Source organism: Pelodiscus sinensis, chromosome 2, assembly GCF_049634645.1.
Source record: "Pelodiscus sinensis isolate JC-2024 chromosome 2, ASM4963464v1, whole genome shotgun sequence".
In the NCBI taxonomy this organism is placed as follows: domain Eukaryota; kingdom Metazoa; phylum Chordata; order Testudines; family Trionychidae; genus Pelodiscus; species Pelodiscus sinensis.
The window spans coordinates 144,807,811-144,834,861 of record NC_134712.1 but is presented as its reverse complement, the minus strand read 5'-3'; the positions used below and the strand labels follow the sequence as shown (position 1 = coordinate 144,834,861).

The 27,051-nt window shown below is 41.1% G+C and overlaps 1 protein-coding gene across 1 annotated transcript in view; it reads left to right on the top strand.

Annotated features, from left to right (window-relative positions):
* Positions 1 to 27,051, top strand: part of LOC102447295 (dynein axonemal heavy chain 5-like) — a 296,662-nt gene that overhangs the window by 63,536 nt on the left and 206,075 nt on the right. Inside the window, exons 22-34 of the mRNA XM_014581788.3 lie at positions 9,613 to 9,820; positions 10,636 to 10,723; positions 10,845 to 10,968; positions 11,096 to 11,259; positions 13,450 to 13,542; positions 15,506 to 15,709; positions 18,431 to 18,511; positions 18,590 to 18,994; positions 19,151 to 19,269; positions 19,909 to 20,045; positions 23,454 to 23,616; positions 24,725 to 24,836; positions 25,163 to 25,291. Of these exons, the coding sequence (XP_014437274.2) occupies positions 9,613 to 9,820; positions 10,636 to 10,723; positions 10,845 to 10,968; positions 11,096 to 11,259; positions 13,450 to 13,542; positions 15,506 to 15,709; positions 18,431 to 18,511; positions 18,590 to 18,994; positions 19,151 to 19,269; positions 19,909 to 20,045; positions 23,454 to 23,616; positions 24,725 to 24,836; positions 25,163 to 25,291 (2,027 nt within the window). The remainder of the gene's footprint in view (positions 1 to 9,612; positions 9,821 to 10,635; positions 10,724 to 10,844; positions 10,969 to 11,095; positions 11,260 to 13,449; positions 13,543 to 15,505; positions 15,710 to 18,430; positions 18,512 to 18,589; positions 18,995 to 19,150; positions 19,270 to 19,908; positions 20,046 to 23,453; positions 23,617 to 24,724; positions 24,837 to 25,162; positions 25,292 to 27,051) is intronic.

The following is a 27,051-nucleotide window of genomic DNA, read 5'->3' as shown; positions in this document are numbered from 1 at the left end:
GTGGAACTGCTTGCTAGAGGATGTTGTAAAGGCCAGGACTTTAATAGGGTTCAAGAAAGAACTAGATAAATTCATGGAGGTTAGGTCCATTAATGGCTATTTGCCAGGATGGGTAGGAATGGTGTCCCTAGCCTGTTTGTCAGAGGCTGGGAATGGGTGACCGGAGAGGGATTACTTGAAGATTCCCTGTTCTGTTCACTCCCTCAGGGGCATCTGGCATTGGCCACTGTTGGAAGACAGGATACTGGGCTCGATGGACCTTTGGCCAGCCCATTGATAGGCTCTTGCCAAGCTCCGATCTAGTTGGAAGTTCTGTGTAAGTCCATCTCTGGCATATCTTATTGCACCACTGAAGCCTTTGGCACCCATGTGATCACCGACCATGCCATAGCATTCCTGGGTAAATGAAAACTAAAAATTACCCAGATTCCAACAAGCTTCACCACATTGATGCAGGATCCACATGTCTGCCTGTGACTTAGTAGCCTAATTCCCATTTTCAAAAGAGATTTAGGACCCTTTTGAAGGACTCCGTTAGATAGGATGTCTCAGGTTGTGTAAGGGTATGTCTACACTACAAAGTTAATTCGAACTAACAGACGTTAGTTCGAATTAACTTTGATAGGCGCTACACTAGCGATCCGCTAGTTTGAACTTAATTCGAACTAGCGGAGCGCTTAGTTCGAACTAGGTAAACCTCATTGTATGAGGACGAAGCCTAGTTCGAACTTACTAGTTCGAATTAAGGGGTGTATAGCCCCTTAATTCAAACTAGTGGGAGGATAGCCCTCCCTAGCTTTCCCTGGTGGCCACTCTGGCCAACACCAGGGAAACTCTATTGCCCCCCTCCCGGCCCCGGACCCCTTAAAGGAGCACGGGCTGGCTACGGTGCCTGTGCCAGGTGCAAGCCTGCCAGCACCCAGCAGACCCTGCACCTGGCACGGCTCGAGCCAGCCACCTGATGCCCCCCAGCCCTCCCCCTCTTCCCGGGACCAGGCTGGTGGCTCCCGGGAGCTTGCCCGGGACCGCAAGAAGCGGGCGCCCGCCTCTTCTAGTGCGGACATCGTAGACCTCGTCCATGACCTCCGCACAAGGCACAGGAAAGTGGCTGTCTAGGGCAGGATAGCTGCCAGCCTGGCAACCCAGGAACAGGTGTGCATGAAAATCAAGGTGGTCCACTGAGAATCCCGAGCCTGAGCCCTGAGCTTACAGTGGCCTACTGGGTCAGACCAAAGGTCCATCTAGCCCAGTAGCCTGTCTGCCGACAGCGGCCAACCCTAGGGACCTTGGAGGGGATGGACCGAAGACAGTGACCAAGCCATTTGTTTCGTGCCATCCCTCTCCAGCCTTCCACAAACCTTGGGCAGAGACACCACTCCTACCCCCTGGCTAATACCACTCCATGGACCCAACCTCCATGACTTTATCTCACTTCTCTTTAAACTCTGTTCTAGTTGTAGCCTTCACAGCCTCCTGCAGCAAGGAGTTCCACAGGTTAACTCTTTGCTTTGTGAAGAACAACTTTCTGTTACTAGTTTGAAGCCTGCTACCCATTTCTTTCCTTTGGTGTCCTCTAGTCCTTCTATTATGGGAACTAATGAAGAACTTTTCTTTATTCACCCTCTCCACCCCACTCATGCTTTTATAGACCTCTATCTTATCCCCTCTCAGTCTCCTCTTTTCTAAACTGAAAAGTCCTGGTCTCTTTAGCCTCTCTTCATATGGGACCTGTTCCAAACCTCTGGTCATTGTAGTTGCCCTCCCCTCTCCCACCCTCTCTCTTCCCCTCTCCCACCTCCTTTTCCCAGTCTCCCCGAGTTTTGTTCAATAAAGAGAGATTCTATTTTTGACCACACGTTTTCTTTATTTTGTACATCGGGAAGGGGGGCTAGGGAAGGGTAAGTGGAAGGAGGTGAGGGAGGAATGGGGTACGAGCCCCCGATGGGGAGGACTGGGCTGGCTCTGTGCGCTTCTGGGGGTGGAAGCTCTCCTGCAGCCCCCTAATTGCCCCCTCTCCCCAGATGGCAGCCTGCAGCAAGTGCAGCCAGTCTGATGGCCGAGTGCTGTGATGTGCCCAGTGTGGGTACTCCGGGCAATCCAAGCCAGGACTGCTTTGCAAGCGGGGCACCCCTGAGAACTGTCTGTCCGGGGTGGGGGTCGAGTCCCTTTAAGCACAGCCCTCGGCTAGCCTGAGGCAGCAGCTCCACGCTCTAAGTCCTCATCTGATGCCCTGCCGGCACTGCTTCCGGCCATCCTTAACCCCGGTTCAGGGTCCACTTAATGTGGACATGCTAGTTCGAATTAGCAAAATGCTAATTCGAACTAGTTTTTTAGTCTGGATCCGGTAGTTCGAATTAGCTTAGTTTGAATTAGCGCTGTAGTGTAGACATACCCTAACTTACATGCCCCTGTGATAATTTAGACTGTCTTACACTGATCTGAAGAAAAGATCTGTGTAAGATCAAGAGCTTGTCTTTTTATCAACAGAACTTGATCCAATGAAAGATATGACCTCATCCACTGTCTTTACTTACATTGACTCTTTTTAATCTACTAAACACCTGTTCACTCAAAGTACAGAGGTGATGTTATTTGCTGATGAGCCTGAAAAAACTGTAAATAAAAATAGTTCCCACCATAAAAAGGACTCCTCACCCTTTTTCTTCTTAAATATGTTGTTTACTATTATGAAATAATATGTGTACCAAAGTATCACACAGATTAGAACAAGTCTTTTTAATCAAGGTTTCTATGGCTTTTGGAAAATAATTAGAAAGTGAAGTAAACAGTTAAAATATATAGATCAAATTCTGCTGTTAATCCAGAGTAATTCTACTGAAGTTGCAATGCAGTCAATGGAATTACTTGAAATTTATACCAATGTAACTCAGAGAAGAATTTGGCTTGCCAGTCTGACACTGTCTAGCTAGCATACATAATTCTTTATTGATGATAGAGATTCTCTAAGGCCTCAAATTTCTTGTTTTCTCAAAAGTTTATAGTGAGTGCTAGCAATTCATGTATATTTAGGAAGATACTTATATAGTCTAATCCCATTTTAATGGTATGTATCTTCATGAACAAAGCATAGTTGTTCACATTCGCTTTTTAAAATTGGAGTAACAATTTGTGCGTTTTTATAAGTTTGCTTCATTCACTCCATTAGTATTATTTTGATCTTTCTCTTAACTAACTTACCACAAGGAAAGTATTAATAGTTTTAAGAACTGCCTTTATGATATTATTTCTCTGTGAATAGTATGCTAATTGACTGGCTGACCTGTTAAGTTGAAGGAGATGATTTCAACATGGGAGGGCATAATTTTGAGATAGGGGTGGTAGGGAACTATCAGAAAAGACAGTCTGATTTTTTGATAAAAAATGTTTTTTAACATAGGCTATGTATCTTTAAAGATCACTGTCCACATCTAGTTTCAAGCCATTGAGGTAGCTACACATGATATGGAGGTTTCTATCCAAATAATCGTTTAAAATAATGAAATGTACATGCTCTAAACATACTGTGCACTGCACTAACCTAGAGGGATGCACAACCCCTGCCTCAAAAGCATGAAACTGGTTAACAATACAATAATGAGTGTTCCAAATGTATAAATGTAAAGGCATTAGGTGGAATTAGTATATTGCAGTTCTACAACAAGCCAACAGGCTATGCTTGTGGATCATTTTTCAGTTGAAACAGATTGATATATGGTTTTACTCTGTTTTTTATTAAGCAGAAATAACAAAAAAACTCTAAACAGCGAACTTCGTTTTGCACTTTCAGCTCAAAGGATTTTTTGCTGCTGGTTTAATTAGTACAGTAACACATTATCACTTATTAAGAAAGATGTTGCAAATATTATTTAAATTAATAATTAAACATTTGTTACTAACTCCCACCTCCCAATCCAAAGAATGTTAATCTAATAACTGCCCTCTTGATACCCTGCAGTTTGAATATTTGGAACGTAATTTTTTACTGATGCATTCATATGAAGTGCTCTGTTTGGTCTTTGAGTCAGCTTTCTTCTAGGCAGCTTATTTATGTGTCTGTTGAGCTAATAGTTATAGAAGGGCTATGCGGGTGGTTGTTGGTGGCCTTGCTGTGGCTAGAAAGAACTGGAAACAGGGATTAGAATATTTCCTGGAAGTGCAGGTTTTTCCTAAGTAAGGATAAAATACTTTCTGTTTGTGTCTAGCTTGGTAGAAGTTAAATGGGGGTTTTCAAAGTCTTAATTATACAGTATATTTTGTAACTGGTTCTTTATAAAGTGCATCTTTTGTTTCAATACCAATTTGATCATTTTAAGTTTTTTCTTTCCCTTCTCTCTCAGTGCAGAATCTCTTTACTAAAACTCTGCCATCTTGAACTAGTGTTAGGATAATTTTGGACCTCAAATCAGCAAGCAGGATTTGCCACTTTAATAGTGCCCCCTGCTAGCTGATGAAAGGCCTTGTCCTGATTTTCATTTGTGAAGAGCTAAGTGCAGGCAACTCCAGCTGATTTAAATTAGAGTTAAAAGTACTCCTTACCTTTCTGGTTTTGTACCATTACAGAGTGGCAATTGTGAATTGCTCAGGCTCTGTGCTTTGTTGCTCTGCAGGTGTATGGCACTTAGGGCTTGTCTACACTACAGAGAAGTTGACCCTCTAGAGGTTGATCTTTTAGAGTTCGATTTAGCGGATCAAATGCAGACCCCTCCCCCTAAATTGAGCACTGAGGGCAGCCCCAGCCAGGGTCCTGTATTCCTCATTTTGTGAGGAGCAAGGGAAGCTAACAGGAACATGTGCCCCCATCAGCCTCCCGCAGTACAGATGCTGTGGCAGCTTGGCTTAAGGTAAGTCGAATCTAGCTATGTGTTCTGCATAGCTGGAGTTGCCTACCCTAAACTGACCTGCCTGATCTAATGTAGACCAGGCCTTATTTCCAAAGGCATTAGTATTATGAGTGCTGTTTGGCTTCCTGACTTGAAGTGGTTTCCATCATATATAAGGCTTCCACTTTGGTTCAATGGCTCTTAGCACCAGTGTTCCCTGTAAGTTGTGTGCTTGTGAGGCACTCAGGAGAGAGTCATATGCCAGCCATCTGATTAGCAGAGCGCTCACAGATAGGTTTGTGTTTCTGCTGGTGGTGCACATTTACACATGCCTTGATGCACATTCTTTCCACACACAGATGGAAAAAGTTAGCGGGAGCATTGTTCAACACCCCCACTATACAAAGGTTTCCTGCATCCATGCTCTATCCTCAGACTCAGAAGATTCAGCAATCAGTCCTCCCTTGGCATATATGCTGGTCCTCTTCCCTACAGCTCATCCCAAGTAGTTGAGTGTAAGAGGAGCTTTGCTTCACCCACTCTGTAAGGGTCCCGATTCTAGATTCTTAAAGAAACATTGACTGTCTCCTACTCATTCCTGGGCCCTCTCTACCTCTGTCAAAACTTATTGTTTACTAGGTCTCTGCAGGGTGGCTGACAGACTTTGCAGGTCCTGGGCCAGGGGATGGGATGTGTGTGGGAGTGCTAGCCCTTCAGCACTTCCCAGAGCTGCCGTAGCCACTGTATTGGTGGCTGGGAGCCCCAGGTCCTCTTCAATTGCCAGCCAGCCCCTGGGGCATCTGTCACCTTTGTCTCCCTCCCCCCCACAATTGACAGGCTTGGGTCTTCGCATACATGAAAATGTCCCCAAATCTTAAAGGGCTATGCCAGGTGATGGGGGTGGGTAAGCTGACCCCAAGACATTGCTTCCTGTAAGGGGGCTACTCAATTACACTCAGCACCTAGGTACTTACAATATGGGCTCATCTACATTGGCCCCTTTTCCGGAAGGGGCATGGTAATTTTTGAAATCGCAATAGGGAAATGCGCGGGGGATTTAAATATCCCCCGCGGCATTTAAATAAAAATGTCCGCCGCTTTTTTCCGGCTTTTAGAAAAGCCGGAAAAGAGCGTCTACACTGGCCCCGATCCTCCGGAAAAAAGCCCTTTTCCGGAGGATCTTATTCTTACTTCAAAGGAATAAGATCCTACAGAAAAGGGCTTTTTTTCCGGAGGATCGGGGCCAGTGTAGACGCTCTTTTCCGGCTTTTCTAAAAGCCGGAAAAAAGCGGCGGACATTTTTATTTAAATGCCGCGGGGGATATTTAAATCCCCCGTGCATTTCCCTATTGCGATTTCAAAAATTACCATGCCCCTTCCGGAAAAGGGGCCAATGTAGACGTAGCCTATATGTATGGGCACATACAAACATGAATGAATTTATCCTCCTAATATTCCTGTGAGGTAGGGAAGCATTAAGTTCTGCATTTTCCAGATGAAGGACTGAGGCACAGAGGTCAGGCAAATTGATGAAATCAGTGAGGGTATGTCTACACTACAAAGTTAATTCGAACTAACACACGTTAGTTCAAATTAACTTTGATAGGCGCTACACTAGCGCTCTGCTAGTTCGAACTTAATTCGAACTAGCGGAGCGCTTAATTCGAACTAGGTAAACCTCATTTTACGAGGACTAACGCCTAGTTCGAATTAGCTAGTTCGAATTAAAGGCTGTGTAGCCACTTAATTCAAACTAGTGGGAGGCTAGCCCTGGTGGCCACTCTGGGCACCACCAGGGAAACTCTTCTGTCCCCCCCCCGGCCCCGGAGCCCTTAAAGGGGCACGGGCTGGCTACGGTGCCCAGGCCAGGTGCAAGCCTGCCAGCACCCAGCCAGCAGACCCTGCACCTGGCACGGATCGAGCCACCCACCCGATGCCACCCAGCCCTCCGCCTCTTCCCGGGACCAGGCTGGCGGCTCCCGGGAGCTTGCCCGGGAGCTTGCCCGGGTCCGCAAGAGGCGGGCGTCCGCCTGGGCTAGTGCGGAGATCGTTGACCTCATCCACGACCTCCGCACTAGGCACAGGAAAGTGGCCATCTAGGGCAGGATAGCTGTCAGCCTGGACACCCGGGAGCATGTTTGCATGAAAATCAAGGTGGTCCACTGAGACCCCCGACCCTGAGCCCTGAGCTTAGAATGTCTGTACTGGGTCAGACCAAAGGTCCATCTAGCCCAGTAGCCTGTCTGCTGACAGTGGCCAACACCAGGTACCCTGGAGGGGATGGACCGAAACAATGACCAAGCCATTTGTCTCGTGCCATCCATCTCCAGCCTTCCACAAACAGAGGCCAGGGACACCATTTCTACTCCCTGGCTAATAGCACTCCATGGACCCAACCTCCATGACTTTATCTAACTTCTCTTTAAACTCTGTTCTAGTTGTAGCCTTCACAGCCTCCTGCAGCAAGGAGTTCCACAGGTTGACTCTTTGCTTTGTGAAGAACAACTTTCTCTTATTAGTTTGAAGCCTGCTACCCATTCATTTCATTTGGTGTCCTCTAGTCCTGCTATCATGGGAACTAATGAAGAACTTTTCCTTATTCACCCTCTCCACACCACTCATGATTTTATAGACTTCTGTCATATCCCCCCTCAGTCTCCTCTTTTCTAAGCTGAGAAGTCCCAGTCTCTTTAGCTTCTCTTCATATGGGACCCGTTCCAAACCCCTGATCATTTTAGTTGCCCTCCCCCTCCCACCCTCTCTCTTCCCCTCTCCCAGCTCCTTTTCCCAGTTTTGTTCAATAAAGAGAGTTTCTATTTTTGAACACACATGTCCTTTATTTTGTACATCAGGAAGGGGGGCTAGGGAGGGGTCAGTGGAAGGAGGTGAGGGAGGAATGGGGTACGAGCCCCCGATGGGGAGGACTGGGGTGGCTCTGTGGGCTTCTCGGGGTGGAAGCTCTCCTGAAGCCCCTTGATTGACCCCCCCCTTCGGATGGCAGCCTGCGGCAAGTGCAGCCGGGCTGATGGCCGAGTGCTGTGATGTGTCAAGTGTGGGCACTCAGGGCAATCCAAGCCAGGACTGCTTTGCAAGCGGGGAACCCCTGAGAACTGTCTGTCCGGGGTGGGAGTCAGGTCCCTTTAAGTACAGCCCTCGGCTAGCCTGAGACAGCAGCTCCACGCTCGAAGTCCTCATCTGATGCCCTGCTGGCACTGCTTCCAGCCATCCTTAACCTCAGTTCAGGGTCCACTCAGTGTGGACATGCTAGTTCAAATTAGCAAAACGCTAATTCGAACTAATTTTAAAGTCTAGATGCACTAGTTCGAATTATCTTAGTTCGAATTAACTAATCCGAACTAAGTTAGTTCGAATTAGTGCTGTAGTGTAGACATACCCTAAGGGCAGTGGGAGCTGAACCAAGATGTCCAGTGTCAGTCCAGTGGTCGGACTCCAAAACCATTATGTACCACCACCACTCACTGGTGGGGGAAGAATCATGTTTAGTTTAATTAATGACATCCTATTCCAAATAGAAGTGGGATTCCTATAACCTATCTGGAATATCCCAAAATTATTCTAATGTGAATCATTAGATAGGAGTCTTTTCTAAAGAAGGGCTTGAGGAACAAAAGGGAAAGGGGTTAAGGATTACTTAATTTACATGGATGCTCTATAGATAATGGGTTGACTCCTTTGTCCAATTTTTTTCAGGAGTGAAGGTTAACCCTTTGTTGATTCTGGATTCCAAAATTAATAAATTAAATAGTTCTGACAGTCAGCATAGTTCACTTTTGAACTATTGTTTGTAAGCAATAACTTTCAGTTAACAAGAGTTTTCCATGTTAAATACAATCATTTCCTATTTCAAGTATTTTTCCATTAAAATGTTTGCCCACTGTTATTACATTTTGATAGATCAGATACCCCAGCAATCCTTTTTTACTCAGAGCAGGAAATATTTTTTAGCAATTCTAGTACTAGTGTGGATAAACTATAACTTTTAAATTATGACCTCAGTATGTTTATGAAGGGACATGGTGTTGTGATTGCATTTAATGTATTTTATGCGATTTTTTTCTCTTCTTCATTATGAAAAAGTACAAAAGATTTTTTTAAAACAAAAATATGTATAGTACTTGGTTGCAAACCAATAGTTTTTGGATTAGAGAATTGGGAAGATAAATGTTTAAAAAAGATTGAAAAGTTAGAGGGAAACTCTACTCCTGGGTCTCTGAGACCATGCTCTGGCATGACTTAGTACTTGCAATGCTTGTAGAGGACTCAAATCAATTAGATCATAAATCTGTAAGAAATTCAGTGGCATAATCTACATACTAACTTGCCTTGAGGAATTTTGCCCATAAACTGCCTTGGCTGATTAAATGCTGAATGTTACTGAATATTTTAGAATGGAATATGGTGTAGATCTGATTTTTCTAAAGTAGGTGAATGTGTGAAAGATGAAATATCTTTTCAGTGGTAAGATCCCTTTTATTTCCGGTGTACTATTATTGAACCTTTCCATTAGATACTGTCCTTTTTAATATAATACTTTTAGAATATTAAGTGTTCCATTATGCCCTTTTCTTACAAATCAGTTTTATTTAAAGAGTCAGATGCACACAGACCCATTAGGTCTTTAGTTTCAGGCATGTAATGCAGTATGTAATCAGTAAATAAGTTTCACATTTACACAGATAACTCTTTTGTTTTCCTGTATAATCTTGTATTTTAAAAAGTGATTTCATGTGCTATATTTTGCAAGTTCTCATTTTATTTTCTGTTTACTTAGTCCTCGAGAAAGTTTATAATTCTCTAGAAGACGTGGGGCATATAGTCAAAGAAGCTTCTGACACTCTGGAATGTAGAATTGAAAGGATTCTGAGGGATATGTCAGACATATCTCTTGTAACTCTGCCTGAAGATGAACCCATTGAAGTACCTGCTTTCCTGGAAAGGACAGAAAAACTTACCGCTGCAGCTGCTGAAACTCTGTCTCAGTAGGTTTACTCATGTGTGGTGTGTGTATAGGCCCTAGTGGTAGGATTTAAAATAGTATGATTAGCATTTTAATCTCTATTGTAACAAGACCAAACTGAATTCTTCTTCTGAACTTTTGACAACAACATCTATAGGCATCTTAAATACAACAAAAATAGAGCATTTCTATTATTTCATTCCTGTTTTGTTTGACTATTATTTACTCTCCTTTCCTTTGGTTAGAGAACTTTAGAGGAGCCCATTATACAGGCAGTGACAAATAAGTTTTCTTAATGTTAACTAACTGATTTAGGACTAGAAGATAGACTCTTTCACTTTCCAGGTACTGCATATAATATTTTGTTTAGTTCAGTTGTGTTCCACTGAGACACATACAAGTGTGCTTTGCATATCAAAATGCCTCTCTTCTAGCCTACAATAATTTTGTATGTCTTGGTTTGTACATCTGCATAGCTTTCTGAATCATACTGATAGGCCCAACATGGATAAAACATATGTCTATGATTGCTTATCAGAGTTGGGAAAAAAGCCCCTGTCCTCTTTAAAGAATCCAGAAGATCTAGCTATGCTGAATATATTGCAGTCTTCAAAATAGGAAGCTGAAAATATCCCCAGGGTATTTTAACATCTGTTGATTATTTGATAGTATGTCCAGGCAGTAGGAATGAGCTGAACTGTTTAGGTATGCCTCTGTATTCACCCTTTACTATAGTTTGTTCTGAAAGCCAGAGTGTTAATAAGTTTTCTTCTCTTTTGGGCATCTCCATTTCTTTTATGGTGGTTATGTTCTGAAATCCATAATGTTCCATGGTAGACAAAGCCAGCAAGTGGAACGTTCCATGTATGAATTGATAGACATTCTGAAGCACAGATTGAAACCAGAAGACAAAAGCAATCTGCAAGTAAGACCTAAATTGCAAATAATTATAAAACATTTCTTAAGCTGCCCGTAACTCATTTATGAAATACGAATTATCTGGAGCCTTTTTATTTTGTGTTTACTGTTTCATTGTGACTTTTCAGGATTCATTTGCCTGTGGACATCTTGATACAAAACAGAAAACACGCTGCCAGGAATGTCTGTCTTGTAGTTACTATAATCTGATGGGTCAGCTTTGTCAGAAAAATACTGACTCTCTAGTCAAATGTAAGTTTTTCATTTTTAACTAGACTTTTATTTTTTAATTACATGACTTGTTTTTATAATAATGTACATTTTTCTGAACTTACTGTGGCCCTATCTATATTTTTTCTAAATTGTTCTATTTATCTAGGCACCAAAATGTCTTTAGATGCCCTAAGGTGTCGTGTACATGTTCTCAACTCTAAATATCAGATGACCAGGTTTATAAAGGATGAAAGAGTTCCACTATTCAAAGCTGAAATTCAGTTGGCCATTCCAAATATTGTCCTGAGACCAAGTCTTGATGATATTCAGGTAACAACAACAACAAAAATAAGTGCACATCACAATCATTCTTGGTATCACATACTTATGTAAATTACGTTTTTTTAAAATGGTGTGTCTGTATAACCTTAGATAAGACTAGAAATCAGAAAAATACACATACATTTAAAAAAAATCAATGGTACACAAGATGTCCTTTTGAGAAACTGGAGCCATCAATCAAGCTGGTATATTGATCAATAAAAACAATAATTCTGCTGGAAACTTAACAACTCTCATCTATGATCCTCTAAAAAGGAAAACATTTCAAAGAAGTTGAATTCAAACCAAAGAAGTGGAATTCAAAGCAATCAGTAAAAATATAGGCTGTTCACATTACTTACAACTCCTGAAGAAAAATAAAATTCAGTGCCCATATCAGTGTGAAATAACAGCTATATATTAAAAGCTTCAGAGAGGTAGCTGAGTTAGTCTGTAAGGGTATGTCTACATTTGCACCCTAGTTCAAAACAAGGATGCAAATATAGGTGACTGAAATTGCTAATGAAGCGGGGATTTAAATATTCCGTGTTTCATTAGCATAATCTCGCTCCTGCGCTATTCCAATCGCCAGCTGATTCGAACCAGGAAGTGTGCTCTGGGCCACGTTAGTTCGAATCAACCCCCTTGGTTTGATTCAAAACTGTTATATAAATCATTTTACATTGACTCCGGAAACAATTGCTTATAATGTGACTGGCAGCCTAGCAACATTTTGTACTGCCACTCCCTATATTAATCTTAGAATTCTCAGTCAGATTTAATTTGCAGCCTTTGTGGTCTGTTACCAAGAAGGCAGACAATTAAAAGTAAATTTAAATACTGTAGATAGAAAGGGTGGTATGTTGCAATCATTTGTACAGCTGCAACTGTATGTAACAAGGTTGCCAACTTTCTAATCGCACCAGACCAAACACCTCTTGCACTACCACTTCACCACTTTTCCCAAGGTCCCAACCATTCCCTGTCCCCTTTTCTGAGCTCCATCCCTGCTTCCTCAATCACTTTCACTGGGTTGGAACAGGGGGCTTGGGTGTGGGAGGGGGTGAGGGCTCTGGCTGGGAGTGCAGGCTCCAGGTGGGGCCAGAAATGCGGGGTTCAGGATACAGGATATGACTCTGGGCTGAGGCAAATAGTTGGGGTGTGGAGGGAGGTGAGGGCTCTGGCTGGGGGTGTGGCCTTTGGGATAAGGCCAGGGATGAAATGCTTGGGGTACAAGAAGGGTCTCAAGGCTGGGGCAGAGGGTTGGAGTGTGGGGCATATGTGAGGTGCAGGCTCCAGGAGGCAGTTTGGGTGCAGATGGAGGTATGGGATCCTAGTGTTGTTTAACACAGTTCCCAGGAAGTAACTGCCAGATTCCTGCAATCGCTAGGTGCAAAGAGTTCCTCACTGCCCTCGTGCCCACAGGCACCACCTCCACAGCTCCCATTGGTTGCAGTTCCCAACCAATGGGAGCTGAAAAGCTGGCACTTGGGGCAGTGGCAGCATGCAGAGACCCCTGGGCCTAGGGGCTTCAAGGACCTGACAGCTGCTTGAGGGAGCCACTTGGAGCCAAGCAGCTCGGAAGCCTGCTTTAGCTTCAGGCCTCCCTTGCTCCACCAACTTTTAACAGCCTGGCCAGCAATGCTGGCTGGAGCCTCCTGAGTCGGTTTTCTACTAGGCATTCCAGTAAAAAACCAGATGCCTGGCAACCTATATATAACTGGAATAGCACACATTTAAATAAATATTCAGAGGCACTCTATGATGGTTGTGAAATAAGATTAAATGAATTGCGCACTTCCTCTGTTTATTACTCTTAAAGAGGATATCATATAATAATTAAATCACAATGTATTAGGAGACAAAATTAATGTTTGTAAAGCTCTTTTAAAACCTTGGCTAAATGGCATAAGGATTATTAGTATGTGGCTTAATCCATGTGTTAATTAGATTATTTTTGTAATGGATTTAACTTTGTGCTGCTGTGGATAGGGTGTTCTGGAACACCCCTTTCCTTTTTCAAAGTATAATAATTATTTAATAAGCCCTATAATATCACTTATTAGAATATAAGAATGCTAAATAGAAGATTATAAAGGCGAAAGGTTTGTTTTTCAACTTCGCTATTAATCAAATGGATTTTTTTTTTAGTGAAGACTGGCTTTTATGGTGTTTAAGTGAATGTGTTACTCTTTTCAGAATGCTGTAAATAAAGCAGTAAATATCATATTATCTACGGCCAGAGATATCCCACAGTGGAAGTTTGCTCATTTACATCATAGACAGCAGCAGGTAAAGTATATTTTTAGACAGCAACAGATTGAATGTTTTTTACAATTTAAATTGCTTAGAATATTTAAAAATGAATGTTTAAAGAAATGAAATACTTGGGATTTACATTTATAAATTTCCTACAAAATGTTATGTTTACATTATTTTTTTGACTTGTAATTTTGGATTTTTTCAAACATATATTGAGATATATTGTACAACTTAGGCAAACATGTTTTTATGTAAAATCTTTACATTAAACAATCAGTTAAATGTAAGACATATTCATTGTTGGTTTGCTTATTGACAATATTTTCTATATTAAAAGTGGCACTAGTTTACAAAATGACTTTTTTACAAATAATGTTAGAGTGTTAGTGCTATAGAAGAAAACTAACACCATCTGTGTTTTATTATGCAGCTAATTATGCATAATAAAACATTATTGATCTTCCCAGACAAAAACAGCATTAATATGGCATTAAGGTTGAAAGTACATACTATCAGTAATGTAAGAGCATTACATGGATGTTGTAATTGTCCTAAAACAAGCACTACAAATCCGGGATAGTCAGAGTCAAGGTTAAACTTAAACAATTCCATACTTGTAAGGGTATGAAAATGCACAGATAAGGCATCCAAAGAACCTTAAAATTCTGCCTTGTAATAATGCAATGCAATAAGAATAAAAATTGTAATTAATACTCTTTTAGTGACGATAGTACATCCAGTAGGCTATGATTAAAAACAAATCTGGGGCTGCTACTGTAATATCTAGGTGACTGGGGCCTGCAGTGTCATGCCTTAAGTCAAAGGAAAAACTATCAGATTGAGGGTTGTCCAATAAATTCTCTATCAGTGTGACCATCAAAGAGGGGAAAGAGCTAGCTCGAATTCCAGGAAAGGGAAAGAGAAAGGGCGTCATTTCCATACTGGTTATCTTAAAAGTGGCTTTGTAAAAATGGTTCCTTTTTATTCGGCAGATCTGTTCACCGTGTGAGGTTAGCGATATTGCTGATTTCAATGGCAAAAATTAAGTATTGACTGCTTTTTACTCCTGTTAGACCTACATCATGAAAACAGCTAAGAGAAGGATAGGATTCAACTTCTCTTTATGCATCATCAGAACAGAATTGTTTACTGTGTTCCAGTTACCCCTTTGTAGCTTACAGAAACTTGTATATGCAAGAAGAAAATAACTCAGTTTTGCTCTCAAAGCCCAGACAGGAATTGCAGTGCTGGCAGTTTGGGGTAAACTCCTCAGCTACGTCTAGACTGGCATGATTTTCCGCAAATGCTTTTAACGGAAAAGTTTTTCCGTTAAAAGCATTTGCGGAAAAGAGCGTCTAGATTGGCACGGACGCTTTTGCGCAAAAGCACTTTTTGTAGAAAAGCGTCCGTGCCAATCTAGACGCGGTTTTGCACAAGAAAGCCCCGATCGCCATTTTCACCATCGGGGCTTTTTTGCGCAAAACACTTTTTAGCCGTCTACACTGGCCCTCTTGCGCAAATACATTTTGCAAATACATTTGCGCAAGAGGGCTTTTTCCCAAACGGGAGCAGCAAAGTATTTGCTCAAGAACACTGACAATCTTACATTACATCGTCAGTGTTCTTGTGCAAATTCAAGTGGCCAGTGTAGACAGCTGGCAAGTTTTTCTGCAAAAGCACCTGCTTTTGCGGAAAAACTTGCCAGTCTAGACGCAGCCCTCCAGTAATGTTAGCTGTAAATGCAGCTGTAAATGCAGAGAAATCACTGAGAGACAATAAATATGGAACCCCACAAAACCATTTTTACAAGGTCACCTTTAAGAATAGAACTATAATTCAATGATGCGATGCAAACGAAGAGCAAGTGGTTATTCATGAGAGGATTTTGGGTTTTTTTCCAATTTTTATCTGCGCTCGTCAGTTACTCATTCTTGTTGAAGAATGTCCAGGAAAACTACTGGGTACAGGTTTACTCTTATTTCATTTATGTCAGATGGAGCAGGCTGCTGCCATAGAGCTGGGTGATGAGAGCAAACTCAGCAAGATGGTCACACTGAGATCTTTGGACAAACAAATCAGTGAACACAAGGATGTGAACAAAGTTATGATTCAGCTCACCACAGTAATTTCATCTCTTAAAACTGATGCAGCGGATATTTTGAAGAGCTTTGCTAAGTTCTCCAGCATCTGGATTCAGGTTATCTGTCTATCCATCTAAACCTCTTTCCTTTTATTGCAGAATATGCTACCTTTTACTAGGTTAAATGATCTGCTTTTGGTTATATTAATCAATTGTGTTTCCTGTAAACAGTACATGATTTTGCTTGTCTCATATTTTTTTCCCCTCGAACATTTTCTAGGGGCAATAGGTTTATCTTTTGTATTTAAATGATTGCTATAGGTTAAGATTTTACAGTATAAAGTTGATATCTCAGCCCTAATGCTCCCCTTCCTTTCTTTCTGACCACACAATTCACTGAAGAATTGTTGTCAGAAGAACAAGGTGGGAGGGTAAAGTATTACCTTCTGTTGGTCAGAAGAAGACAGAAAGAAAACCGCAATGTGTTGGTAACACAAAATCCACTCTGAATCATTCTGACAACAGCAGAAGAACTCACTTCAGGAATGTGCCTCAGCTGTGCAGAAAGCGAAAAGAACCAGCTTCTCCTCCACCATTGCCTCTGGGAAATCAGAGCCTGCAGAGATGTTCCAAAGAATGAACTGGCTAATCCTCACTGAATGCATAAATGAGGCCTCAGACACAAGCACCAGCTGCTGCAAGGAGCTTTCATCCAACTTCACAGAAAGGGTAAAGTGCATATAGGAAAAACAAGCCAGGACTGAGGATTCCAAAACAGAACAGAGTCCAGGGTGATGGGTGGGTTTTTGCTCTGAGGTTGACCCGACCACATACTTGTTGAACTCTGAGGAATGTCTTGGCAAGTAATAACTTCTGACAGATCTAGGCACCTCCTGATTAATGAAAGCTAGTGCAGGGAAACATTTATCGGTGCCTCCTGTAGTGAGGACAGACTACTAACCCTTCATGCTAAAGAACGAGAGAGTCTGCCTGATCTTTGCACATGATGAATGTCATCTAACTACTGGATGCATCTAACCTTCCCTACTAAACAGTATCATGGAGTTCATTGTGACAACCAAGCTTCAACAATCTATGACATCTGCTGGCATCCTGTACCCTTCTCACTCGGTCAGACTTCAGACCAGGGCTCGCCATAGGGACAGCTCTACAAGTCCCTGCCTGGGGAGCTATCTCATGGCTACGGATAGGGGCTGAACTTCAGTGATTACCCAACCATTCACCAGCCTTTGACAAAGCTGGCCATTGTCATGCTGCTGCATTTACAAGACTTGAGAGATTAAATGATGCCGCTCTGTAATAATTTCAGTCATTCCTCTCCAGTGATATCCCAAGAGTTACGAATGGCAGCTGCTCTTTATCCACAGGGGCACTTATAGATGGAGCTCTGCAGCAATCAGTGCATCCCTCTTCTTCAGCGTCTCTGTCAGGCCGTTTGTGCAATTCGTGAGTTACCTTGGTCTCCATAGCCAACAAAACACAGGTGATGCTCTGCTATCTGTCTTCTCAGCAGATGCAAGAAGTGTAATCACAAAGGGTATGTCTACACTACCCCGCTAGTGCGAACTAGGGGGGTAATGTATGCATACCGAACGTGCAAATGAAGCCCGGGATTTGAATTTCCCGGGCTTTATTTGCATAAGCGGGGCGCCGCCATTTTTAAATGCCGGCTTGTTCGAACCCCGTGCCGCGTGTAGCCACGCGGCACGGGGTTCGAACAAGCCGGCATTTAAAAATGGCGGCGCCCCGCTTATGCAAATAAAGCCCGGGAAATTCAAATCCCGGGCTTCATTTGCACGTTCGGTATGCATACATTACCCCCCTAGTTCGCACTAGCGGGATAGTGTAGACATACCCAAAGACCTTACAATGCCAGGTACAAATTAGCACTGGGAGAAAGATCAAATAGTTTGAAGTGAGCCTGTACTAGACCAAAAAGGGATCTGGGTGTGAGGATGGAAGTGAAACTGCAATTCCAACTTGGACAGAGCCCAACAACTAGCCTACATAGGAAAAGAACATCACGCCAGTGCTATCGTTAGTATCTCCTTCCACTACGCTGCACTGCATGCTAAATGATCTAGTCCTGAACACGCCCAAGTCTTATATTAGAAGCTGTAAAGTGTAGGTAAAACATACGATTTCTGGGGGAAAAAAAGACTGTAGATTTGTTCAGCTACTGATAAGCAGCTATGAACTAGATTTTCAATGGCATGAAGATGTTCTAAGTGTTGGTAAATATGAGTTTTTTCTGCAATAGTGGGTATGGAAAAACTAAAAATTCCTACCATACTTTCAATAGCTTGATTTCAAACTCCACAGAAATATTTGCAGTAGTGACCTTTGTCAGTTTCCCTCTGACAGATACAGGAAATTAGATTCAAAGGGGGCATGGAGAAAACGAGAGAAGACAGAAAAACAACACAGTTGAAATGATTTATAAAATTTAATGTAGACCTTAAGCTGTTGAGACAGAGACCATATCTTCATTTATGTTTGCACGGAACCTCACCAGTTTACTATAAATAGATACCTGCAAGTCAACAGATACCCTTTTCTATCCACAGGTATCCACATCTGCAGATATGCATGTGGATATCTGCAACTCATTTTTGCAGATTCAGATACAAATTTTGTATCTAGAACCCTGCAAATTTGCGGCTATCTACTTTATATCCATGGGTATTCACATTTGTGGTTATGAATGCAGATGTCTGTGACTCATTTTTGCAGCTATAGATGCAGATAGAAATTTTGTATCCACGAAGAGCTCTAACTATAAATGTTAAACAATAATGCAATTCTTCATTTATGTAGGATCCAGAGGAAAAAGTAAAAGAGTTTCTAGAGACTAACCCAGTGATGTCTGAATTCCAAACTCAAATGAATTACTTTTCTGTAAGTATTGCCTAAAATTCTTCTGCTGCTCAGAGAAAGTTATAGTGCAATGAAGTTGATAACTTGTTCTATTCTTAGCAATTAGAAATCCAAATCAGAGAATTGCCAAGTCATTGCATATTGGAATCAGTGGATTTTGCAACTGAGTCTTTGAAAATGGCCTTAATTCAGGAATGTCGTTTGAGGCAGAGAACATTTGGATTAGCTTTAAATAAAAAAGCTGCCATGGACATGGATGAAATTTACACATTCATTGACAATCTCAGCAAGCGATTAAACAGGCCAATCAATGATCTTGATGATGTCCGAGGAGCAATGGAAGCTCTAAAGGAAATACGAGAGGCTGAGATTAAAATTGACATGACAGTTGGACCTATAGAGGAATCTTATGCTTTGCTACATAAATACGATCTACTGTTTAAAGATGGAAATGCAGAACGAGTGGATGGGTTGGCATATGCTTGGAAGAACCTAAACACACAGGTATGTAGCTTTGTCACATCTAGAGTTGGCAAAATACAGGTATTCTTGTCAGAATTTTTTGTGCCACATGACTGGAAGAGAACTAGTTTATTTTAAGTATTCTCTTATTTCAAATTCTCCTGATTATTTTCTTATATATATCTATACTTCTGACAGGTATTGAAGATGCAGGATTTACTGCTTAAAGTGCAACCATCCATGAAAACAGACTTACTGAATGGTATTAAAAAGTTCCAGACTGATGCTGTGGAATTTTACAAAGACTATAATGAAACGTGAGTGAATTATGGTATAGTCCAGCATTATGTTACATTAGTCATTGTTCCAGAATGGCACGTATAAGGCCTGCTCAGTCACATTGCCTGAGCCATTCAAGTTTACTATTAGGAGCATAAATCAAATACTTTTATGTATTTACTTGATTGTTTAATTTTGTCTCTGGCTGTAAGTGTTGTAATCTTCTCCTTTGAGTGTTGTTTGCTTTCTCTGTTGTAAGTGTTTCCCCTTGTTTCATGAGGAATGAAAGTGAAAATCTCTTATATTTTAATTAAAGGTTAAAAGCAAAATAAAAATTATTGTAAAGTGATAGAAGCAAAATAAAACATTTGTAGAGCTTTTTGGTTCTCAATAACTTTAGATGCTGGCAGTTAGGGTGAGTTGTATCACCAAAAATGTAGGGCTTATCCTTAAGAAAGTCCTGGCATCTGATGTCAAAACATTAATTATATATTTGGTCATTTTTATAATAAAGTTAAATTATCAGGAAAAAATCCCTTATAGTGAAAAAATATTTCATAATGTGTGTGTTAGGAGTGTTTTCTATTTCTTTAAACAGTAGTTCTGCTAATGCTCTTTGGAAACCTGTACAATTGGTACTATTGTATAAGTGAATTTGACTATGTTGATTTTTGCAGAGGTCCTGGTGTGGAAGACATTGCTCCCTGGGAAGCAAGTGATAGATTACAAATCTTCCAAGCCAAATTTGACGAACTGTGGCGGAAGTATATTACTTTTTCTGGTGGGGAAGAATTATTTGGTCTTTCTGTTACAGGTAATGATGGTTCAGTTGGAATTCAAAATGTCACAAAATAAATGTCAGGCAAATAATATTAACCAAGCACTGGTGTGATTGCTGGCTGGCTGGTAACTATGTCCATTAAGGTTTAGTTCTTAATCGTACAAAGAGCTACTCAGATATTGTCACTGGACTATCATGTCAACATTTGCTTTTGTAATCTAGAAGTCTAAACAAGTATCTAGAGAATATAAAAAATTATGGATTTTAATTATCTCTATTATCATCATCTTTAATAAATCTGTGGCCAATTAGGACCTCAATATGACAACAAACTAGACACCAGGATAAAACTTCTGCACATGAACTAAAATTAAAGGAAAATTATATCCAGTTCTGCAGTTGGTGTCCAATTCCAAAGTAGTTCCTTGGGGCTGGGGGTGACTTATGTAAAAATAATTAAGACCTAATGACCCAAGTAGATACGTACCGGGAAAAGTGCCCGGGTGCTTTTGAAACCCTTCTAAGTGCCTATCTGCAACTTTTAGGTACCTTTACAAGGCTTTGGGTGACTTCAAAGGTGACTTTAAAATACTTTTGCCCACTTCCCTTAGGTTCACAAAGAGGAGTTGTGACATACTTGAAAATCTGGGTCAACATCATCAAAAGAGACTTTTATTTCCAATTACAGATGGCTTAGAAAACCCTGTAGAAAAGTGGAGTTTAACCAACCTTCCATTTGACAGAAAGAAGACAGATTTTGTTTGAGAAATAGAGCTCCAAATGGGATGCAACATGATAGGTTTTTGTTAATATAAGGGTATGTCTGTGCTGCAATTAAATAAATGTAGCTGGCCTTTGTCAGCCAGCAGACTGGGGCTTACGGGGCTTGAGTACTTGCCCAGTGAGAGGTTAGAAATATGTATGCATACCTGTCCCCTTTCTGGTGCTTGTTGGTGAGAAAGCTTTTCCATTTCAAGGACAGTCCATATTATATTATACCTCAATTCCATATGAACTGAGGGTCGTATTTTCTAATACCATGTAAAGTCTAGCTGCTAACAATAAAAGTAAATTAATTTGTTTCTCTACTTAAAATGGGCATCTCTAGGAAGCTGGCATTTTGTCTATAATAATTTCCTCCCAAAACTATCTTATTTCTTGACACAACCACCTTTCCCTTTCCCTGCAACCTTCCAGCAAAGTGCTTCCTTATAGCAAAAATGTGATGTCTCTCAGCTGAAGTGCAATGCTATCTAGACAGTAGTTTATAAAAAGTTTTATTATGAATGATACAAATTCAAGATGTTTATCTTCTTTCCCATACAGAGAACCACTCATCCAGATCCATTTCTTTGTCCTACCTGTAATTCCTCTCCCATCTTTTCATCTAAGTTATTTTATCATTAGCACCCTTTTCAATCAAAATTGGGTATTTCTTAGAATTGAAACCATTTGTTCCTCCTTGCTCCTGTACCAACTCTTCAAATGTTGTTAAAAGTCTAGATAGAGCAGACTCATTGGTGTTAAGACATTCAATCACCCTTTTTAGCAATCTCTGAGCAGAAGGGCTCTGCAGGGAGCAAGTCTAAATCTTTAGTCAGGTTCTTAGACTATTAATCTGATCCTGAGTAAATAACATACAGTGCAGTATGCTAACATTTTATTCTAACTTTACCTTAAAAAAAAAGAAAAAAATGTGCCTGCATATGGCAACTTTGACATCTAAGTTTAAACAGTATATTTTCCTAGGGAACTCCAAAGCACTTTAATAAAAAGAGTGACATTTTCAAAATGGGGGTGATTGCTAAATGTTTTTAGCTGTCAGTGTGTTTTATAGGATCTTTTAAAAGGTTAACATTCAATCTAAACTACTTTAGTAACTGATACAAATTTGGGAAGAAAATCTTTTAGTTTCCCAATGACATTGGTAGACTCACTCAGTACTTTAGCTGCCTTTTTCAACATGAGTTCAAGTACAAAGTCATGTGTTGAATCTCCATAATATGGCTATGTTTATGATATAAAGAAGTGGCAATACACTGTCTGAGGAAACTGAGTAATTCAGTGATGGGCAAGCTAGGCTTTGATCTCAGTGGGCTGCAAGACTGTCATAACCCAGACAGTCTCCCAGCAGAGGGTAGTTTTACTAATTGTACTTGTGTGCCTAGAATTTGTGGGGTGTGCTGACTGAACATGTAGCAGTGCTTTGATTGGATGCAGCAGGAATGCATGGCTCTCACAGTCAATGTTGTGTGCAGTCAGCCTGTACTTTACTTCATGTGCCCTTGTTTTATGTGCATTTCATTCAGAGGCAAGTGGTGATGGGTACTGTGTGTGTGTGTGTGTGTGTGGGGGGAGGGAGGGGGGAGCAGGTACCAGCCACCTGGTTCCCCCTTTCTGGGGAAGGGTTGGGACAACCCCCTTCTGCCTCAGGCCCTATCCCTCCCCATCCCTGCTCCACCATACCCTTGCTCCACTATTCCCTGCCCCTCCACTTCCCCCAGCTGACATTACCCATGGAATTGGTGGCAGCAGGACTCCATATCACCCCTTGCACTCACTGGCAGCAGCAGGGAAGGTGCAGCAAGGTGCTAAGTGGGGTGCTGTTCTCCAGCTGCACTGCTGCAGGGGAGGGCCAGGGCTGCCTCAATGCTTCCTGGCAGGTAGCAGCGTGGCCAGAGAGCAGGACAAGCAGAAGCCATGTTGCTGAACTTTCCCCCTCTCCGCTGCCCGTGAGCACAGGACAGTTTGGCAGCACAGACTCCTGCTGCCAGTGCAGCCCTGCGAGGCCTCCTGTGAGTCCAGAGAAAGCCCAGCAAGGCAGCCCCAGCTTGTGCTGCTCTCCGGCTGTGCTGCTCGGGTGCCTGCTGGGGTGTGCGGAAGCAGTCCTGCCCCTCCCCCGGAGCGCTGCAGCTGGAGAGCAGCATGAGCGGAAGCTGCTTTGTGGCATCTTCCCTGTGGCTGCTCGTGAGTGCAGGGGCGCAGACTCCTGCTGCCAGCACTAGTCCTGCTACTTTCCCTGCCGGCTGCTGGCTGGCCCTGCCTGCCTTGCGGATGCACGCGTCCCCTCACGCAGTGCCCATAGTGCCACTTTAGTAATACAGGTAGGAAAAATGCTGCACAGATGGAAGCCAGCAGAATCTGGCAACCCCACACATGGCAAAATGTCTCTCAGGCCGCACATTGAACCCTGATGGGCTGCATGCAGCCAGGTTGCCCACCACTAGCATAATTACTGTGGGCCAGATTTTGATGCTCTTGCTCAATGGGACTGTTTGGGGGGCTACTTGAAGAGTATTCACTACTCATTGTGAATAAAGGTGTCAGAATCTAACCCTTATGATTATTAAATCTTCATTTAAAAAAGACATGGATTTTAATTTTTGGACAATTTGAATCTAATAAATAATCACAGTTTACTTCTTTTACAATTTGGAATAGAATATCCAGAACTGCAAAAAATAAAAAGGGAGCTTACGTTGCTTCAGAGGCTGTATGGACTTTACAATTCAGTTAATGCTAGTATCAGTGGATACTATGAAATACTTTGGAGTGACTTGGACATTGAAAAAATTAACAGTGAGCTTGTGGATTTTCAAAACAGGTAAATGCTTTAGTATATGTTGCAGTTCATGAACATTTCTCTTCCATCTTTCATTCATTTATGAGCGCCAGTCCTTCAGGGAATTTTCTGAACATGCCTATGCATTTCCAACTTTGGCTTTATCTTATATCCAAGAGGCAGAAATTTCAGACAGAATAAGGCAGAAAAATAAGCACAGCTCCTGCATGAATATAAATCCATTGAAAACAATAAGATAAGTAACAGTCATCATGGATTTGTCAAGAGCAAATCATGTCACACCAACCTAAGAGTATTTGCGGACAGAGTAAGAAGCCTTGTGGATGAGGGGAAGTGGTAGATGTTGTATATCTTGACTTTGGTAAGGCTTTTGATACTGTTTTGCTTGACCTTCTCATAAACAAACTAAGTGAAGCTACTATAAAGTGAGTGCATAACTGGTTGAAAATCTGTTCCCAGATAGTAGATATAAGTGGTTCAGAGGTCATGCTGGAAGGTCATATTGAACGGGGTTCTGTTCTGAGTTTGGGTGTGTTCAGTATGTTCATCAATGATTTATATGACGGCACAGAAAGGACACTTATACAGTTGCAGATGATTCCAAGATGAGAGGGATTGCACATGCCTTGGAGGATAGGATTAAAATTAAAAAACATCTCAATGAACTGGAGAAAAGATTTGAAATAAACCATGCAGATAGGAAAATGATATGTGTATACAAATGGCATAATCACATTCTGTAAATCAGAATTTTTCTAACATTTTTCATACCCCCACTTTGTGTAAGATTTAAGATTTTTGTGTGACTATATAATGGTGGTTTCAACAATGATCTATATGGTTATATTTTAATCAAATAAGGTCAGAAGGACATATATAGTTTCATTTTTAATACAACATGCCTCAGAGATGTTAACTCTAATTCAGTGAGGTTTACCTTAACTCAGCAAAGCTTATCTTAATTCCATAAGGGTTTTTCAGTATACAATGAGATGTTTTCCCTCTGTCACAGTCAGGCATTTTATTTGCAATCTTTTTATCCACAAACTGAAAGGTGAGATGATGATAATTGATATAAAAGAAGATGAATTATGGGTGTATCAAATCTGATAGTCCGTTTTCTTTTTAGGATTCGTAAATTGCCTAAGGCTCTGAAGGAATGGCAAGCTTTTCACGACCTGAAAAAGAAGATTGATGATTTTGCTGAGAGTGGTCCTTTGCTGGAAATGATGGCAAACAAAGTTAGTTCATCATAGTACTTTAAAGATAAGATTAACTTGAAGATCAAAATTATGTTGTTATATGTATAAGATGCTTTCAACCTTTCATTTATAAAAGATCAAAGCAACTTTATGCATAATAACATTTGATTAGGATTAGTTACAGATAACTAAAACCAAAATACTTCACAGTTTGATTACATGAATGGTAATTCCTTTAATGAAATGGAGATTGAGATGTTTCCCAGTGTGGAGCTGTTTCAGTGGAAAATTGCATACTATTTTTTCCTAAAAATAATACTGCTTTTAAAACATTATTGTTCTCTAATTCCTGTGCATTTTTCTAGGCAATGATGCCAAGACATTGGGAACGAATTGCACAAGTAACGGGACATAACTTTGATGTTGTCTCTGAAAGTTTCTCTCTAAAGAACATAATGGATGCTTCATTATTGAAATATAAGGAAGATATTGAGGTATACATACCTTTTTTGTTGGTATTTAAAGGATAGCTTTGAGATCTGGAATGCCACATTTTTAGAGTCCTGCATTCCTACGTAGCTTAATAGGACAAACAAATTTGACTTGTTGAGTTCATTTGGAGACTAGAATTTGGCTGGTAGTAGCTAAAATGGATAGCTTCTTTCCTTTGATCATGGAGCAGTATAAAAATAGATGGATGGTATAAAGCTAATTCTTGTAAAGAATTCTTTCTTCTTATTGTTAGGCTAATTTACATTCTGGTTTTAGACACTCCTTATTGTAATTTTGTTTGCCTCTAACATCATACCGGAGTCAAAGTAATTGGTTGTTATAGGCCTGAACCTGTAAGGTGCTGAGCAACCTCCGCTCTCAACTCTGTAAGAGTGGAGGGTGCTTGGCACTTTTCAGGATCAAGTCTTAGATCAATATATTGGCAGTGGTTTAGATGAGTATTAAAGGAGGGCAAGATTATTGTATATTTCAATCTCCAGTATTTCACAGGAACAGAAGAGGATGGTAAAAATTAGACTTCGGAGATATGCACTCAGTGCAAACCTATTACCTCTATGTTTATTGGGCAGAGTTTGCCCATCAATATGTCATAGTGGACCACAAGCTAAATATAAGTCAACAGTGCGATGCTTGCAAAAAAAGCAAACATGATTCTCGGATGCATTAACAGTAGCGTTCAGAGCAAGACGTGAGAAGTAATTCCTCTACGTTACTCTGCACTGATTAGGCCTCAGTTGGAGTATTGTGTTTGGTTCTCGGCACCACATTTCAAGAAGGAATTGGAGAAATTGGAGAGGGTCCAGAGAAGAGCAACAAAAATGATTAAGGGTCTAGAAGACATGTGAGGGAAGACTGAAAGAATTAGGTTTGTTTAGTTTAGAAAAGAGAAGACTGAGAGGGTACATGATAGCAGTTTTCAAGTACCTAAAAGGGAGTTACAAGGAAGAGAGAGAAAAATTGTTCTCCTTGATCTCTGATGATAAGACCAGAAGCAATGGGCTTAAATTTCAGCAAGAGAGATTTAGGTTGGACATTAGGAAAAACCTCCTAATTGTCAGGGTGGTTAAGCACTGGAATACATTGTCTAGAGAGGTTGTGGAATCTCTATCACTGGAGATATTTAAGAGCAGATTAGATAGACATCTATCTGGGATGATCTAGAATGTACTTAGACCTGCCGGGAGGGCAGGGGACTGGACTTGATAACCTCTCGAGGTCCCTTCCAGTCCTAGTGTTCTATGATTCCATGTTAAATTTGCAAGGTCTGGTAACTTTTGCAAAAGCAGAAAGATGGCACAAAGGAGAAACAAAAGTATTTTTAACTTAAGTTATATTGTGAGTTTGTCAGCCAAGAGATTAGCCCTTAAAAGTCTATAGACTAACTTGTCTTGTTCTTCAACAAACCTTCACATGGAAAGTGAAAAACTAAGCCAAACACTCTGTATAGATGCATTCTACAGGTGTCATGATTATTTATGATTATCCTTGTGGAAGGATAAGGAACATCACCCTGTAGTCAGGGGGCTGCCTGGAATCTGTAATGTTTGGTAGGCCAACTTGGTGGCTTTTGGGTGACCTACACAGAGTGTCTACTTTACTCCTCTCTGACAACATGGGCGTTTTAGTGACTGAGCTGCCACTGGTGTCTCCAAGGGGCAACAGAAGCTGCAGATATGAAGGTAATTTTGCTGTGAGCTGTTACAAGGTTTTCTTCTGAAAGAAAGCCTAGCAGAACAACTCT